General features: G+C 45.6%; 1 protein-coding gene across 4 annotated transcripts in view; it reads left to right on the forward strand.

Moving 5' to 3' along the window:
- Positions 1 to 17,966, forward strand: part of LOC308676166 (capping protein, Arp2/3 and myosin-I linker protein 3-like) — a 57,582-nt gene that overhangs the window by 15,252 nt on the left and 24,364 nt on the right. For all 4 annotated transcript variants that reach the window (XR_014028276.1, XM_081341917.1, XM_081341915.1 and 1 more), the window contains 16 exons: positions 483 to 556; positions 1,687 to 1,762; positions 3,035 to 3,123; positions 3,363 to 3,457; positions 3,741 to 3,827; positions 5,318 to 5,427; positions 6,423 to 6,500; positions 7,598 to 7,674; positions 7,780 to 7,884; positions 9,199 to 9,268; positions 11,576 to 11,657; positions 12,330 to 12,426; positions 13,488 to 13,542; positions 14,238 to 14,410; positions 15,095 to 15,163; positions 16,787 to 16,880. Coding sequence is in view for 3 of the 4 variants with exons in the window: in XM_081341917.1 (XP_081198043.1) it covers positions 483 to 556; positions 1,687 to 1,762; positions 3,035 to 3,123; positions 3,363 to 3,457; positions 3,741 to 3,827; positions 5,318 to 5,427; positions 6,423 to 6,500; positions 7,598 to 7,674; positions 7,780 to 7,884; positions 9,199 to 9,268; positions 11,576 to 11,657; positions 12,330 to 12,426; positions 13,488 to 13,542; positions 14,238 to 14,410; positions 15,095 to 15,163; positions 16,787 to 16,880 (1,431 nt within the window). In the remaining variant the exon portion in view is untranslated. The remainder of the gene's footprint in view (positions 1 to 482; positions 557 to 1,686; positions 1,763 to 3,034; positions 3,124 to 3,362; positions 3,458 to 3,740; positions 3,828 to 5,317; positions 5,428 to 6,422; positions 6,501 to 7,597; positions 7,675 to 7,779; positions 7,885 to 9,198; positions 9,269 to 11,575; positions 11,658 to 12,329; positions 12,427 to 13,487; positions 13,543 to 14,237; positions 14,411 to 15,094; positions 15,164 to 16,786; positions 16,881 to 17,966) is intronic.

A 17,966-nucleotide genomic window follows, 5' to 3' on the forward strand; every position in this document is an offset into this window, starting at 1 on the left:
CTCCCCTTTCCTTTTCCTCCCCCTCCTCTTTCTCTCCTCTCCTTCCCTCTCTCTCCCCCTCTGCTTCTCTCCTCTCCCCTCTCTCCCTCTCCCTTTCCTTTCCCCACTCTCTCTCTCCCTCTATCTTCTCCTCTCCCCCTTCCTCTCCCTTTTCCCCGCCCCACTCTCTCCCTCTCTTTTCTTCTCCTCTCCCTCTCCTTCCCTCTCCCCCTCCCCTCCTTTCTCCTGTCCTCCCCAAAAACTCTCCTCCAGTCCCGTTTCCTTCCGAGAACTCAGCAGCTTCTTATTACCCACTCTCTCCTCTGCCGCTTCCACTCCAGCTCCCAAGGTCCTTCCCACATGCCATGACAACAGGGGCATAGGAGAACAGAGGAAGAACGCGGGTGCTTAAGATGCTGCTGGAGGTCCTGGGAGGAATCCATTGTAACTGTGAAAATAATTGCATGTTTTTTCTTTCTCCGGCCTTTCTCAACTGTTTCCAGGACGTGGACACGATTTATCATTCTGAGGACAACCGGGAGTTCAACCTGTTGGATTTTTCCCACTTGGAAAGTCGGTGAGAAGCTCCCTTTGGAGCCCCCCACCCTGCCCCCCACCCCACTACCCAGCTGACTTCCCTATCTTCTCAACCCCAGAACATGGGAATTCTGGGAGTTGAATTCTACCCATCATGAAATGGTTTAGTTCACTCTGCAAACCCCAGCAAATGATGGGAATCTGGAAATGGGTAAATTCGTTGCTGAGTTAAGCGTGAGGTGTTAATTTAGCCAAAAAATGAGAATATCTTGGTGTGGCCACAGTGACCATCTTGCCTTCTGATTCCTTACTCTTGTGTTCGATAACCCTGGAAGTTAATCTTAATCCCAATCTTAATCCTAATCTTAATCCCAATTTTAATTTTAACCTTAATCCTAAACTTAATCCCAATCCCAATCTTAATCTTAATCCCAATCTTAATTTTAATCTTAATCCTAACCTTAATCCCAATCTTAATTTTAATCTTAATCCTAATCTTAATCCCCATATTAATTTTAATTTTAATTTTAATCATGGTGGAGACCTTTCCAAAGTGGTCATCGGATGGTCATCTTAGATAAGATTCAGAAGTTGAAAGCACTGCCTCTTTGAGAGAGGGTGCTTTTTAAAACTGGAAAATTATCAATTGGGGGAATAAGAGACAGTGGCTTTTCCTTCCCACCAAGGAACATGGGAGTTGTAGTGTCATAAACCGGCCGAGGTTCCGTCCTCCTTCAGTCCCTTATTTTGTTTTCTTGTTGTTCTTTTCTGAGGGACTCCAATGCTCTAGGGCAGGGGTCTTCAAACCTGGCCCTTTTATGACTTGTGGACTTCAACTCCCAGAATTCCTCAGCCAGCATGGCTGGTTGAAGAATTCTGGGAGTTGAAGTCCACAAGTCATAAAAGGGCCAAGTTTGAAGAGCCCTGCTCTAGGACACCGTTTCTCAACCTCTGCCGCTTTAAGCCGCGTGGGCTTCAACACCCAGAATGCTGTCTGTGGAATTCTGGGAGTTGTAGTCCAGGCAACTTAAAGGGATTAAGGTTGAGAAACTCTGCTCTAGGGTGAGTTTTTAAAATCAGAGGAGAACTTTGTGAGACAAACCGTCACTGGTTTATCCTCCTTCTAACTCCCCCCCCCCCTTCTTTTCCATTTTTTTCTTCACGTCCCAGAGACCTGGCTTTGATTGTGGCAGCTTTGGCTTACAACCAGTGGTTTACCAAACTTTACTGCAAGGATTTGCGGCTGGTACGTTCCTATGACTGTTTCGGAGTCCTTCCTTATCTGTGGTCACCTTCTGTTCAGCACAGCTAGTCCTCGACTTAACAGCAGTTCATTTAGTGACCGATTAAAGCAGGGGTCTTCAAACTTGGCCCTTTTAGGACTTGTGGACTTCAACTCCCAGAATTCCTCAGCCAGTGCGTGGGTGAGTGGGAGGATGGGTGTATGGATAAATGGATGGATGGGTGAGTGAGTGAGAGGATGGGTAGATGGATCAAAAGATGGAAGGATGGATAAATGGATGCAAGGATGGATGAATGGATGGAAAGATGGATGGATGGATAGATGGATGGCTGATAGATGGAAAGATGGGAAGATAATGGAGGGATGGAGAGGTGGATGGGCGGTGGATGGATGGATGGATGATGGATGGAGGAATGGGAAGAGAATGGAGGGATGGATGATGGAAGGGTGGATGGATGGATGGATGGATGGAGGAATGGGAAGAGAATGGAGGGATGGAGGGATGGATGATGGAAGGGTGGTGGATGGATGGATGGATGGAGGAATGGGAAGACAATGGAGGGATGGATGATGGAAGGGCAGTGGATGGATGGAGGAATGGGAAGATAATGGAGGGATGGATGGATGATGGAAGGGCGGTGGATGGATGGATGGAGGAATGGGAAGAGAATGGAGGGATGGATGATGGAAGGGCAGTGGATGGATGGAGGAATGGGAAGATAATGGAGGGATGGAGAGGGGTGGGTGAGTGGGTGAGCAGAAGGATGGGTGTATGGATAAATGGATGGATGGCTGAGTGGGTGAATGGGAGGATGGGTAGATGGATGGAAGGATGGAAGGATGGACAAATGGAGGCAAGGATGGATGAATGGTTGGAAAGATGGAGGGATGGCTGATGGATGGAGGGATGGGAAGATAATGGAGGGATGGAGAAATGGATGATGGAAGGATGGTAGATGGATGGAAAGTTGGAGGGAGGGAGGGATGGAAAGATAAATGGATGGATGAATTAATGGGTGGAAAGTTGGATGGAGAGATGGATGGAGAGAAAAATGGCTGGTGGATGGATGGATGAATAGAGGGAGGACTGGCTGGCTGGCTAGTAGGTGGAGGGAGGGAGGGAGGGAAGAGGAATGAGGAACTTGCTCAAAAGTCTGGCTGGACGTCCAGGCTGGCTCAAGTTCTGCTCCTGTCTCCGTCTCTCCTTCCACCCTTCCCTTCCCTTCCCTTCCCTTCCCTTCCCTTCCCTTCCCTTCCCTTCCCTTCCCTTTCCAGGGCTCCGAAGTAGCCGAGCAGATTCTGCACACGGTGAGCAAGTCCCATCACCTGGAGGAGCTGGTGCTGGACAATGCAGGGTTAAAAACGTGAGGCTTGGCGAGACTTTGGCATGCACCTTTCCTGACTTGCAAGGTTGGAGGCTGCTGGGGAGAGAAAATCCTGGCCTTCTCCACTCTCGTTCCCATCTTCGGCCTTGCAAAGGCGCCCTTAAAATGCGCTTCTCCGGTCAGGTTTCCGCCTGATCTGCTCTCTTCTCCTTCTCTCTCTCTCTCTCTCTCTCTCTCTCTCTCTCTCCCTCCCTCCCTCCCCCCCTCTCTCTCCGCAGGGATTTTGCCATGAAACTCGCCAACGTTTTGGCGGAAAACCCCAACACCGCCCTCCACGTCCTGACGCTTTCGCACAACCCCCTGGAGGACAAAGGTGATTTGCAGAGCTCCCCACCCCCCTAGGGGTCCCCACAAGTTGGGGGGTGGGGGCTTTGGCTCTCAGGATCCTGACTTGGCTGGAGTTTGGGGTCCTGAGAGTTTGGAGCCCACCACATCTGGAGGGCACCGGGTCGAAGATAGGAGATCTGCAGACCACTGGACCCTGCAGAAGCCTGTGGGGTGATCTAGGCTTGCTTTGAAATGGGGGGGCGGGCGAGGGGGGGGTCCTTGGGGGAAAGAGAGCCTGCTGACCCCTTTCTTCTCTCCCCTCCGCACAGGCCTGGGTGCCCTGAGTCAGCAGCTCCTCTGCTTCCCCAAAGGCCTTAGCAAACTCTGCCTTTCCAAGACCGGCATCACTGCGAAAGGTACCCCGGGGCACCGGTGGGGCAAAGGGAGTGGGGGGGGGAGGAAGAGGGGGGGGGTCCGCAAAGGAATCTGGAGCAGAGATGCTGCGTTCCCCTTCCTTTTCAGGGAGGGAGGGAGAGAGGGAAGGAGGAAAAGGGACTGAAGGAGGGAGGGAGGGAGGGAAGGAGGAAGAAAGGGGAGGAAGGAAGGAAGGAAGGAAGGAAGGGAAAAGGGAGGGTGGGAGGAAGGAAAAGGAAGGGAAGGGAGGGAGGGAGGAAAAGGGAGGAAGGGAGAGAGGGGGGGAGGGAGGAAGGGTGGGAGGAAGGGTGGGAGGGAAGGAGGAAAGAAGGAAGGGAGGGAGGGAGGGAAGTGGGAGGGAGGAAGAATGGAAAGAAAAGGAAGGGAAGGGAGGGAGGGAGGAAAGGGGAGGGAAGGAGGGAGGGAGGGAGAGAAGGAGAGAGGGAGGAAGGAAGGAAGGGTAGCAGGGAGGGAGGGAAGGAGGAAGAAAGGGGAGGGAGGGAAAAGGGAGGGAGGAAGGAAGGAAGGAAAAGGAAGGGAGGGAGAGACGGAGAGAGGGAGGAAGGAAGGAAGGGAAGGAGGGAGAGAGGAAGGGAGGGAGGGAGACAAGGGAGAGAGGGAGGGAGGAAGGAAGGGTAGGAAGAAGGGAAGGAGGGAGAGAGGAAGGGAGGGAGGAAAAGGGAGGGAGGTAGAGAAGGAGAGAGGGAGGAAGGAAAGAAGGAAGGAAGGAAGGGTAGCAGGGAGGGAGGAGAGGGAAGGAGAAGATGGAAAAAGAAAGGAAGGAAGGAAGGAAAAAGGGAGGGAGGGAGGGAGAGGGGAAAGAAGGAATTCACTACTTTTATTTATATGTTTATATATGGATGACTGAGTGGCTAACACTTAAAAACAGAACAGAAGCAGCAGATATAAATTGAGAAAACATGGGTTCAGGGCAGTTGGGGGATTTCAATCCATTTTCTATTCCAGAGCAGTATTTCTCAACTTTGGCAACTTGATGATGGGTAGACCTCAACTCCCAGAATTCCTGTTCTGTCTGGGGAATTCTGGGAGTTGAAGTCCACCCATCTGCAAGCTGTCAAGGTGGAGAAACACGACTCCAGACTAAATGGGGGTCCCCTCCAGGTTGTGGGGCCTTCATATCCCAGAATTCTCCACAAGGGCTCAGAGGTGTCCACTAGACTTCAACTCCCAGGATTCCTCAGTCAGCATAGCTGTTGCAGGGAATTCTGGGAATGGAAGTCTTCCCATACCCAGTTAAGGAAGTTGGCTTTAAACACTTAAGACCAGGGATAGGCAACCTTGGCTCTTTTATGACTTGTGGACTTCAACTCCCAGAATTCCTGAGCCAGCCATGCTGAGGAGAAATGGAGAGGTTGCCAAGCTGAGCCAAGCTGGCTGAGGAATTCTGGGAATTGAAGTCCACGAGTCATAAAAGAGCCAAGGTTACCTACCCCTGCTCAAGACCCAAAGTATTCTCCGCTTCCTTCCTCAGGACTTGCCGTTTTGTGCCAGACCTTCAGTGCCAACCCAGCCTTCACCAGTTCTCTCCGCCATCTTGACTTAAGCAAAAATCCCGGCCTTCTGGGCACTGACGAGGCAAACGTGAGTGACTTGACATCGCATCCCTTCATCTGAAATGGTTCTCTAGGGTTTCCTGCCTGAGCCAGCGGGTTGGACTAGAAGACCTTTAAGGTCCCTTCCAACTCTGTTATTCTCCTCCTCCTCCTCCTCCTCCCTTTCTCCTCCTCTTCCCTTATTCCTCCTCCTCCTCCTTTTTAAGAAGAGACTGGACAACCGTTTGTCTGAAATGGTCTAGGGTTTCCTGACTGAGCAGGGGGTTGGACTAGATGACCTCCAGAGGTCCCTTCCAGCTATTATTCTGTTCCTCCTCCTCCTCCTCTTTAAGAAGATATTGGACAGCCATTTGTCAGAAATGGGATAGGGCCTTCTTCCTGAGCAGGGGGTTGGACTAGAAGACCTCCAAGGTCCCTTCCAACGTTGTCATTCTATTATCCAGCTGCAGTGAAGACGTTGGGGAGCCAGATCACAGCATTGCCCAGAAAATCCAATTCCAGATGAGAACTCCCATGTTTGGAAGGAGGGGGGAACCAATATTATAATAATATAATCTCCCCGTATCTCCAGAATCTGGAGCGTTCCAACATGGGGGAATCCAGCATTAGATAAGTAAATTTAAAAAAAAAAACCTGCATGGTAGAAGTACAGCTAATCCTTACGACGATTCGTTTAGTGACCCTTCAAAGTTACGACGGCACTGAAAAAAAGGGACTGATGACTGTTTTCCACACTTACGCGCCTTGCGGCATCCCCAGAGTCACATGATCAAAATTCAGGTGCTTGCCGACTCCTGTTTATGACGGTCGCGGTGTCCCGGGGTCACGTGGTCCTCTGTTGCAACCGTCTGACAAGCAAAGCCCACGCGGGAAGCCGGATTCGCTTCATCGTAAAACAGGGCAAAGCTCGCTGAACAAATTTCTCCCTCAGCCACGTCGGTTTTGGGCTCCACCGTGGTCGTAAATTGAGGACTACCTGCGTCCTGGTTTACTGATGCCTTTCCTTTCTTGGTTTCCCTACAGAGTTTCTACTCGTTCCTGGCCCAACCCAACGCACTGATACACCTGGATCTCTCCTCCACGGACTGCGCAGTAGACGCAGTAAGTCTCCGTGGAGATTCTCCATCCTCCAGATCAGGGTTGTCCCAAAGCAGCTTTTTTCAGGAGGCATCTGGACTTTCTCGTTTTACTTTGAGGAGGTTTCTCTTCTCATCCCAGAAGCTTCCTCAGCTCTGACTGAATGATTGGGAACGGAAGGATTTATACTGCTTGCAGAAAAAAAACCCGGTCATTTGCCTTCTTTTAGAGAGCCGTTGAGGCCACTTGGAGGTTTATTTGAGTCCTCAGTTGCCCCAAAGCTGCTTTTTTTTCAGGAGTCAACTGGACCTTTCTTCTTTTTCTCTGAAGACATTTTGCTTCTCACCCAAGAAGCTTCTTCAGCTCTACCAGATGGTGGGGGAAATGGAAGGATTTATACTCCTTGCAGACAGCTGGTCATTTGCCTTCCTTTGGAGAGCTATTGAAGCTGCTTGGAGGTTGGTTCTGTGTCCTCACTTGTCCCAAAGGTGCGTTTTTTCCCCCAAGAGGCAACTGGACTTTCTTATTTTTCTTTGAAGACGTTTTGCTTCTGATCCAAGAAGCTTCTTCAGCTCGTGAGTGGAGGGTGGGGAAAATGGAAGGATTTATGCTCCTTACAGACAGCTGGTCATTTGCCTTCTTTTAGGGTTGTCGTTGAGGCCACCTGGAGGTTTGTCTCTGTCCTCAGGATCTTTACCTGATCCTGTTTTCAACAGGGAAGGGACCCAGGGCAGAAAGCATCCTGCAGCCAAGAAGGCCTCACGCCTATTTGCATCACTCAGGTGACCCTGAGGACACAGGTAAAAACCTCCAGGTGACCTCAACGACTCCCTAAAAGAAGGCAAATGACCAGCTGCCTGCAAAGGAGTACAAATCCTTCCACTCAAAGCTGAGGAAGCTTCTGGGGTGAGAAGCGAAACGTCTTCGAAGAAAAACTGGACAGTCCCGTTGCCTCCTGAGAAAAAAAAAACCCCACCTTTGGGATAGATGCAGTGAGGCATCTCAGACAACACATACGGGGACAGATTGGCTACGGAGTACTTACCGGGTTGATGGCAGCCTGCGATTCATTAAGCAGGACCCCGGTTCACCTCTCGGTGTGGGTTTCTCTGTTTGTGTAGCTTTTTAGTGCGTTGCTGCACGGCTGCTGCCCTCGTCTCTGTTACCTCAATCTTTCACGAAACACCTTTTCCCACCGGTAAGGATAATATTGTTTTTTTCAATAATTTGCAAGGGGAGAGGGGGTGGGTGTGTCTGTTTCCCCCCCCAAAAATAATAATAATAGGAACCCTCTCTCCCCCAGGAAGGGAAAAGAGTTCCCGCCCTCTCTGAAGCAGTTTTTCTGCAGTGCCTATTCGCTCAATTGCGTGAATCTATCCGGCGTCAGGGTCCCCGTAGAAGCCTTGCGGTGAGTCTCAAGCACGGCCACGGCCCCACGTTGGGCGCCGCCTGGAACAAAACGGGGTGTGTGGTGGTCTAATGTGCCATAGCATTGGGGTGTCGAGTCACAAAACGGAGCTAACAACCCTGTGAGGTGGGTTGGGGCTGAGAGAGAGGGACTGGACCAAAGTCAACCAAAGTTTTACGCCTCAAGTGGGACTAGAACTCACTGTCGCCTGGTGATTGGCCCAAAGTTACCAGGCAGCTTTTATGCCTAAGGCAGGACTAGAACTCACCATTACCTGTTGATTCTGCCAAAGTCACCCAGTGGCTTTCATGCTTAAGGCAGGACTAGAACTCACCGTCTCCAGGTGATTGGCCCAAAGTCACCCAGCTGTCTTTCATGCCTAAGGCAGGGCTAGAACTCACCATCTCCTTGTGATTGGCCCAAAGTCACCCAGCTGGCTTTCATGCTAAGGCAGGACTAGAACTCACAGTCTCCTGGTGATTGTCCTAAAGTCACCCAGCTGGCTTTCATGCCTAAGGCAGGACTAGAACTCACCATCTCCTTGTGATTGGCCCAAAGTCACCCAGCTGGCTTTCATGCTAAGGCAGGACTAGAACTCACAGTCTCCTGGTGATCGGCCCAAAGTCACCCAGCTGGCTTTCTTGCCTAAGGCGGGACTAGAACTCACCGTCTCCTGCTGTCTAGACTGCTACCTTAACCACTAGGCCAGGGGTCAGGAACCTGAAACAGTGAAAGAGCCACTCGGAACCGGTTCCCTCACAAAAGGAAAAACTGGGAGCCGCAAAAAAAGTGTGCACATGCGCGTACATGCGCACGTGCGCAGAACAGGGTTTGACTGAAGAGTGGAGCCAAGGCGAGATATGCACCTACCCTGCATATTTGAATTGATTGGTTGAACTTTTTTAGTCCCACTTTTTTTTTTTTTTGGACTGCACATGGCAGAGGACTGGGAGCCGCAGGAGACGGCTGAAAGAGCCGCATGCAGCTCCGGAGCCGCGGGTTGCAGACCTGTGCACTAGGCCAACTGGCTCTCTAATACATGTTAGTCTATGTGCATGTGTTGTCTGCATTTGTTGGGGAAAACAGAGCCTTTTCCTTTTTTTATAATAAGGGCAGGCACTAATGGAGTAACAATTTCACCCTGTGCCTAACACTGTGTGTCAGTTTGTGTTGTAGCTTTTTAAGTTCATCCCATTTATAAATATCTGGAGGTTTGGTAGGCCTCAATCCTTCCCTTTTCAAGGCCTCAAGAGGGAAGATACATGGCAAAAACATTGAAAAACACAATAATCCGAGTTTGCTCCCTTCCCACAGGTCTCTCATGCAAGGTTTGTCTGCCAACACCCACCTCAGTGAGCTGCACCTGGATCTGAGCGGATGTGAGGTAAAAATTAAGATGTGTGAGGAATTATCCAACGCGTAAACTTTTTTTTTGCACATCTGTCCCAAGTGCCTCTGAGCACTTCCATGCTCAAATAAATGACTTCGCCACTTCGCTGCTCTTCTTTTTGCAAATATAATTGGTCTACATATGCTGCTAGTCCTCAAGATGTGGCCATTCGTTTAGCAGCTGTTTGGCGCTGGAAAAAAGCAACTTACCGCTGAACCTTGAGCCTAAACGTCTTCGCGTGTATGCAGGGGGGCGACCACGTCACACGTGTGACGGTTACAGCCTCCCAAAGTTGTGTCATTCCCATTTGTGACTTTCCCCACCGGCTTCCCACAAGTAATGACCACAGGAAAGCAGTCAGGGAAGGTCCCAAGTTGTGGTGACATGATGTCTCGCTTAATGACCGCAGTGATTTATTTATGAGTTGTAGTACAGGTAAAGTCCTCAACTTACAACAGCTTGTTCAGTGACCTTCGAAGTTGCAATGGCACTGAAAAAAGTGACTTGTGACCAGTTTTTCACACTTAACGACCGTCGCGGCACCCCCGTGGTCACGTCATCGAAATTCGGATGCTTGGCAACTGACTCGTATTGATGACTGTTGCAGCATTCCTGCGGTCATGTGATCCAAATTCAGAGGCTTGGAAACTGGCCTGGACTTAGGACGGTTGCAGCATCCCGGGTTAGGGGAGGGAAAATCACGTGATCTCCTTTTACAACCTTCTGACAAGCAAAGTCAATGTAGGAAGCCGGATTCACTTAACAATGGTGTTGCTAATTTAACAATTGCAGGGACTCAGTTTGGAGGCAAGAAGGGTCATAAAATGGGGCAAAATTCAGTTAACAAATGTCTATATATATATATATATATGTGCAAATTATTCAAATTGCTAATAAAGAATTTGGGAGGCTGAGATGATCATTTCGAACTCTTTATGTTCTCATCAGTCAGTCATACCCTTTATCTGAGATTCGAACCTGGGCTGATTATATATTAGGCAGTTGTTTTAACTTCCTGAGCCACAGGTTCTTTCTCTCTTTTATTAGCTAGAAGGCAAGGTAAATATGTGTTAAGTATTTGTCAAGGCTTTTTGAATGCACCTTGCTAATTAACTCTTTCATTCCTGTTTTGGCCTGACTCAAGGCTTATCCACAGGATATAGTCAACTTATGACAGCTCATTATTTGTGCAAGGTTCGAATCTCAGATAAAGGGTATGACTGACTGATGAGAACATAAAGAGTTCGAAATGATCATCTCAGCCTCCCAAATTCTTTATTAGCAATTTGAATAATTTGCACAAATAATGAGCTGTCAAAACAGGAATGAAAGAGTTAATTAGCAAGGTGCATTCAAAAAGCCTTGACAAATACTTAACATATATATATATATATATATATATATATATATATATATATATATATATATATATATATATATATATATATATATATATATATATATATATATATATATATATATATATATATATATATATATATATATATATATATATATATATACGGTATATATATATATATATACACAGTGTATATATATATATATATATATATATATATATATATATATATATATATATATATATATATACACAGTGTATATATATATATACAGTATATATATATATATATATATATATATATATATATATATATATATATATATATATATATATATATATATATATATATATATATATATATATATATATATATATATATATATATATATATATATATATATATACCGTGTATATATATATATATATATATATATACACGGTATATATATATATATATATATATATATATATATATATATATATATATATATATATATATATATATATATATATATATATATATATATATATATATATATATATATATATATATATATATATATATATATATATATATATATATATATATATATATATACTGTATATATATATATACACTGTATATATATATATATATATATATATATATATATATATATATATATATATATATATATATATATATATATATACACTGTGTATATATATATATATACCGTATATATATATATATATTTATAAATATATATATATATTTATATATATATATATATAAATACTGATAGCAGTTTGTAATCTTCCTGTTAAGGTTTCCGGTTTCATATTCTATCTGCATCTTGTCTTTTAGCCCCGTGTTCCATTTTTTGACTGAAATAGGATGTGAATGTGCCGTACGGTAAATAAATAAATCAAGTTTTATTTTTGTCCTTCTATCCTAGCTACGTTCTCCGGGAGCTCAAGTGCTTCAAGAACAAATGCCCGGCATAAGCGCCTTGAGCGGTCTCAATATTTCAGATAACGGTGAGTGGGAAATTCGGTTTGGACGTAAGTTCTGAGGAAGGAATGCCACTGTCTCGCAATCACCTCACCATGGGAATGCTGCCGTGGTTTTAAGTGCAGAAAGCGGTTGTAAATCAGGTGTTTTTCCCCTCCACCATAATAACTGGTGGTCACATGATCACTAAGTGACCGTCATAAGTCGAGGACTACAGGAATTCCTCCACTTACTTATGACCACAATCGAGCCCAACATTTCTGTGGCTGAGACAATTCTTAAGTGAGTTTTGCCCCGTTTTACAACCTTCCTTGCCACAGCTGCTAAGAGAATCGCCGCCGTTGTTAAGTTAGTCACACGGTCGCTAAGTGAATTGGACTTTCCCCTCCCCATTGACTTTGCTTGTCAGAAGGTCGCCAAAGGGGGTCACAACCTGCCTCCAGAAGCTGTGAATGCTCCAACACTGGACATTTTTAAGAAGAGACTGGACAGCCATTTTGTCTGAAATGGTGTAGGGTTTCCTGCCTGAGCAGGGGGTTGGACTAGATGACCTCCAAGGTACCTTCCAACTTGATGATGATGATGATGATGATGACCTTTACTTACATAGGCAAAAATCACATAACAGAAAGAAACTGCAAGGAAATAAACCGTGTTCTTCCCAACATGATTGGTTTGCTATTTTCTCGTTCCCTTAGGCTTCGACACGGATTTAATCACCTTGCTCCCGGCGCTGAGTAAGAACAAATCTTTGAAACATCTCTGGCTCGGAAAGAATTTCAACGTCAAATCCCGGTGAGCGTTGGCCTGTAATAGGCGCCATTTTCCTGCGCCCAGTGATGCTAAGGCTTTTTTGAGCTGGGCCATGATCTAATTCAGGGGTCTTCAAACTTGGCCCTTTTAGGACTTGTGGACTTCAACTCCCAGAAACCAGCCATTAAAGCAGTGTTTCCCAACCTCAGCAACTTTATAAGACGTCTGGACCTCAACTCCCAGAATTCCCCAGCCAGCAAAGCTGGGAATTCTGGGAGTTGAAGTCCACACATCTTAAAGTTGTTGAGGTTGAAGAACACTGATCTAAAAGGAAGGGGGGTTAAATGCTCTTTCATCTCTGGCAATTCATGTTCTCTTCCGGTAATTTCTGAGGGAAAATTGAGGAGTTTCTGGTGGTCTCTTTTTCCTTTTCCCAAGGAACTAAAATTAGCTAAAACTAACCACCTAAAAGGGACTTCAGTTCCTGATGATTTGAACAAACACACCCCTGTTCTTTTTAGGATAAGATTCCTCCATACTGTGCGTCCCTGTCTCGTTTACCTCATTAGGATTTCCTAGTGGTGTCCCATCCTCGTATTACAAGCAGTCCTTGACTTAAAACAATTCGTTTAGTGACTGTTCATAGTTACAATGGGACTGAAAAAAGTAACATGAGCATTGTCACACTTTACGACTGTTCCAGCATCTCCCATGGTCACAGGATCAAAATTCAGAGACTTGGCAGCTGACTCATATTTATGACGGTTGCGGTGTCCCGGGGTCATGTGATCCCCTTTGACGACCTTCTGACAAGCAGAGTCAATGGGGAAGCCAGATTCACTTAACGACCGTGTGACTCGCTTAACAATTGCAGTGATTCACTTAACAACCGTGGCCAGAACGGGGGTAAAATGGAGGCAAAACTCACTCAACAACTGTCTCCCTTAGTGACAGAAATTCCGGGCACGCTTGTGGACGTAAGTGGAGGATTTCCTTGTAATGAGCGCAATTTGTTCCCAGCTCCGAACATGCAGAGGAAGAGGACGGTGATATTGAGGACGATGTAATATTGATAAGTGCATTTTTTAATCTTTTTATACCAGGACTCTGGAAGACATTCTCCAAAAGATAGTGCAGTTTATCCAAGAAGAAGACTGCGTAAGTTCTTGGCTGTGCGAAGCGTAATTCTGTAGAATTATCGATTATTATTATTACCCTTATTTCCCCCTAAAATAAAACCGGGTACTTATATTAATTTTTGCCCCAAAAGACCATTAGGTTAGGGCTTATTTTCAAGTGATGCCTTATTTTTCCCCACATGCAACAACCTACATTTATTCAAATAACTAACGTCAATGATATTATTTATTTATATTTAATTAGATATGAATATTAGCATTTTATCCTTCCATACATTCGTCGTGCGTTGAAACGGACGTACTCGATGCGTCCGTCTGGCTGACGGTCTTAACTGGGGCTTATTTTGGGGGCGGGGCTGACATTAGGAGCATCCTGGAAAAATTAACCAGTGGAACCACCTGCCTCCAGAAGCGGTGAATGCTCCAACACTGGAAGTTTTTAAGAAGAGATTGGACAGCCATTTGTCTGAAATAGGTATAGGGTTGCTTGCCTGAGCAGGGGGTTGGACTAGATGACCCCCAAGGTCCCTTCAAACTACGGCACTTACAAGGCCTCTGAATTGTTCCTTGCAAACAATTGAAGGTGGTTCTCATGATGGTTGCCTCTGGGGTGAAGGGAAGGGGATTTTTTTTTAGGGGATACAGATTGGCTGCTCAGACCCCCCCTTTCTCTCCTCATCCTGTTTCTCTCTCTCTCTTCCCCCCCCCCCAAAGTCTTTACAGTCTTTCTCAGTGGCCGATTCCCGGCTGAAAACACGCTGCAGCATCCTGATCAACGCTCTGGGGAGCAACACCTGCTTAACCAAAGTGGACCTGAGTGGGAACAGCATGGAAGATCTCGGGGCCAAGATGCTGTCCAAAGCTCTGCAGATCAACAGCACGCTCAGGTAGGTCGGAAAACCTGCAGAACTTCACAGAGTTAGGGCAATGCCCGTGGGCGGAAGGCCCAAAGATGGAGGCTGGTGACGAGAGGACACAACTGAGGCGTGGAATGGAATAGAATAGAATAGAATAGAATAGAATAGAATAGAATAGAATAGAATAGAATAGAATAGAATAGAATAGAATAGAATAGAATAGAATAGAATAGAATAGAATAGAATAGAATAGAATAGAATAGAATAGAATAGAATAGAATAAGAAAATAGAATAGAATAGAACAGAATAGGAATTGGAACAGAATGGAATAGAAGAATAAGAAGAATAGAATAGAATAGAATAGAATAGAATAGAATAGAATAGAATAGAATAGAATAGAATAGAATAGAATAGAATAGAATAGAATAGAATAGAAATAGAATAGAATAGAATAGAATAGAATAGAAAATAGAATAGAATAGAATAGAATAGAATAGAATAGAATAGAATAGAATAGAATAGAATAGAATAGAATAGAATAGAAATAGAAATAGAAATAGAAATAAGAATGGAATTGAATAAAATAGAATAGAATAGAATTACTTTATTGTTACTTTGAATGTACACTAATCGGCATACATTTAGATGAAATTTCATTGCGTTCAGCTCTCAAAGAGTCACCACTAAACCAGACTGCCTTTTCTCCTTTGTAGGAGCATATCTTGGGACAGGAACGGGACCACCGCCCAAGGCTTCCAGGACATCGCCCGGGCCTTGGAGAAGTGAGTGAGCAGGAAGGTCCACCTGGAGAGAGAATCAATCGATCAGAATAGAGCTGGAAGGGACCTTGGAGGTCATCTAGTCCAACCCCCTGCTCAAGCAGGAGACCCTAGACCAGACATGTCAAACCCAAGGCCCGGGGGCCGGATCCGGCCCGCGAAGTGGTTTCATGTGGCCCGCGAAGCCATCCTGGAAACAGCGAGGGAACGGCTCCCACTGCCTTGGCCCTGGCCCAGAGACCCTCCTCCTGCCAGAGACCCCCAGATCTGTCCCACTCCTGCCCAGGCCCCCATAGGCACCCTTGATGCGAACGATGCAGAGCTGGCCACACCCACCCAGTAGGCCATACGCACTCTAGCCACGCCCACCCAGTAGGCCACACCCACCCTGGCCATACCCACCCGGCCCCCTGAGGGCAACCGCCATGCTGATGCGGCCCTCAGTGAAATTGAGTTTGACACCCCTGCCCTAGACCATGTCAGACAGGTGGCTGTCCAGTCTCTTCTTGAAAACCTCCAGCGGTGGAGCGCCCGCAACTTCTGAAGGCAACTTCTGTTCCACCGGTTAATTGTACTCATTCGTCTCGATGGTGGTTTTTGAGCCGCTGGAGACGGAAGCAAACCATTGGTTTGAGGGTGCCAGAGTCCTTCTTAAAGCACAGGCCTAGGACAGGAGATGGAGAAGGTGGAACTCAAGGTTCGCGGAGCAGTTGATGGGGACCGAGCGACGCGTTGCGCTGAGTGGAGCACGGTGGTGAAAAGGCTGGGCGGGATTCACTAAACTATAGGATGAATGATTGCAGGAGCTGAGTACGTCTAATCCAGAAGTCTCCAAACCTGGCCACTTTAAGACTTGTGGACCTCAACTCCCAGAATTCTCTTCTGAGGCAATTCTGGGAGTTGAAGTCCACAACTCTCAAAACTGGCCAAGTTTGGAGATCCCTGGTCTAATCTAATGAAGAGAGGGACCAGGGGTGACATGATAGCAGTCTTCCAGTATCTCAGGGTTTGCCCCAAAGAAGACGGAGTCAAGCCATTCTCCAAAGCACCTGAAGGCAGGGCAAGAAGCAACGGATGGAAACTAATCAAGGAGAGAAGCAACCTGCAATTAAGGAGGAATTTCCTGACAGTGAGAACAATTAACCAGTGGAACAGCTTGCCACCAGAAGTTGTGGGTGCTCCAACACTGAAGGCTTTTGAGAAGAGATTGGATAGGGTCTCCTGCTTGAGGAGGGGGGTGGACTGGAAGACCTCCAAGGACCCTTCCAAATTTGTTATTCCTCCTTCTCTTCCTCCTCCTCCTCCTTTTTAAGAAAAGATGGGACAACCATCTCCTGCCTGAGCAGGGGGTTGGACTAGAAGACCTCGAAGGTCCCTTCCAACTCTGGACTCTGAAAATCTGTCCCAAAGATGCTTTTTCATGTGGCAACTGGACTTTCTCGTTTTTCTTTGAAGACGTTTTGCTTCTCATCCCAAAGCGTCTTCTATTCCCCGCCATCCAATCAGAGCTGAAGAAGCTTCTTGAATGGGAAGCAAAACATTTTCAAAGAAAAATGAGAAAGTCCAGTGGCCACATGAATAAAAAGCATCTTTGGGACAGATTTTTCAGATTGTGTTCTTTTTCAGCAACTACACACTCAAGTTTATGGCTTTACCCATGAGTGACATCACCACGGCCTACCGCAATGCCCCCGACAGGACGGATGAGATCTGGCAAAAGGTGAGCCCACGCCCAGCAGTCTGGTATTATTAATTAATTAACCGGTGGAACAACCTGCCTCCAGAAGTTGTGAATGCTCCAACACTGGAGGTTTTTAAGAAGAGACTGGACAGCCATTTTGTCTGGAATGGTATAGACTAGGGGTAGGGAACCTTGGCTCTTTTATGACTCGTGGACTTCAACTCCCAGAATTCCTGAGCCAGCCTGGGGGATCTATGGCCCTTTCATGACTCGTGGACTTCAAGTCCCAGTATTCCTGAGCCAGCCATGCTGAGGGGAAAGGGAGAGGTTTCCAAGATGAGCCATGCTGGCTCAGGAATTCTGGGAGTTGAAGTCCATGAGTCATAAAAGAGCCAAGGTTGCCTACCCCTGGTATAGACTTTCCTGCTTTAGCAGGGGGTTGGACTAGATGACCTCCAAGGTCCCTTCCAACTCTATTCTATTCTATTCTATCCTATCCTAGTCTGTAATTCTATTCTATTCTATTCTATTCTATTCTATTCTATTCTATTCTATTCTATTCTATTCTATTCTATTCTATTCTATAATTCTATTCTATTCTATTCCTTATTTCTCTTCTCTTCTCTTCTCATCTCTTTTCTCTTCTCTTCTATCCATTATTCTACTCTATTCTGTATTCTATTTTATTCTATCCATTATTACTCTACTCTACTCTTCTATTCTCTTCTATTCCTTATTTCTCTTCTTCTCCTCTTCTCTTCTCTTCTCTTCTCTTCTCTTCTCTTCTCTTCTCTTTTCTCTTCTATCCATTATTCTACTCTACTCTACACTACTCTATTTTAATTTCTATTCTATTCTGTTCTGTTCTGTTTTGTTCTGTTCTGTTCCTTAATTCTATTCTATTCTATTTTATTCTATTCTATTCTATTCTATTCTATTCTATTCTATTCTATTCTATTCTATTCTATTCTATTCTATTCTATTCTATTCTACTCTACTCTACTCTACTCTACTCTACTCTACTCTACTCTACTCTACTCTATTCTGTATTCTACTTTATTCTATCCCTTATTACTCTACTCTATTCTAATTTCTATTCTATTCTATTCTACTCTAATTTCTATT

Source organism: Vipera berus (assembly GCF_964194415.1).
Source record: "Vipera berus genome assembly, chromosome: W".
NCBI classification, from domain to species: domain Eukaryota; kingdom Metazoa; phylum Chordata; class Lepidosauria; order Squamata; family Viperidae; genus Vipera; species Vipera berus.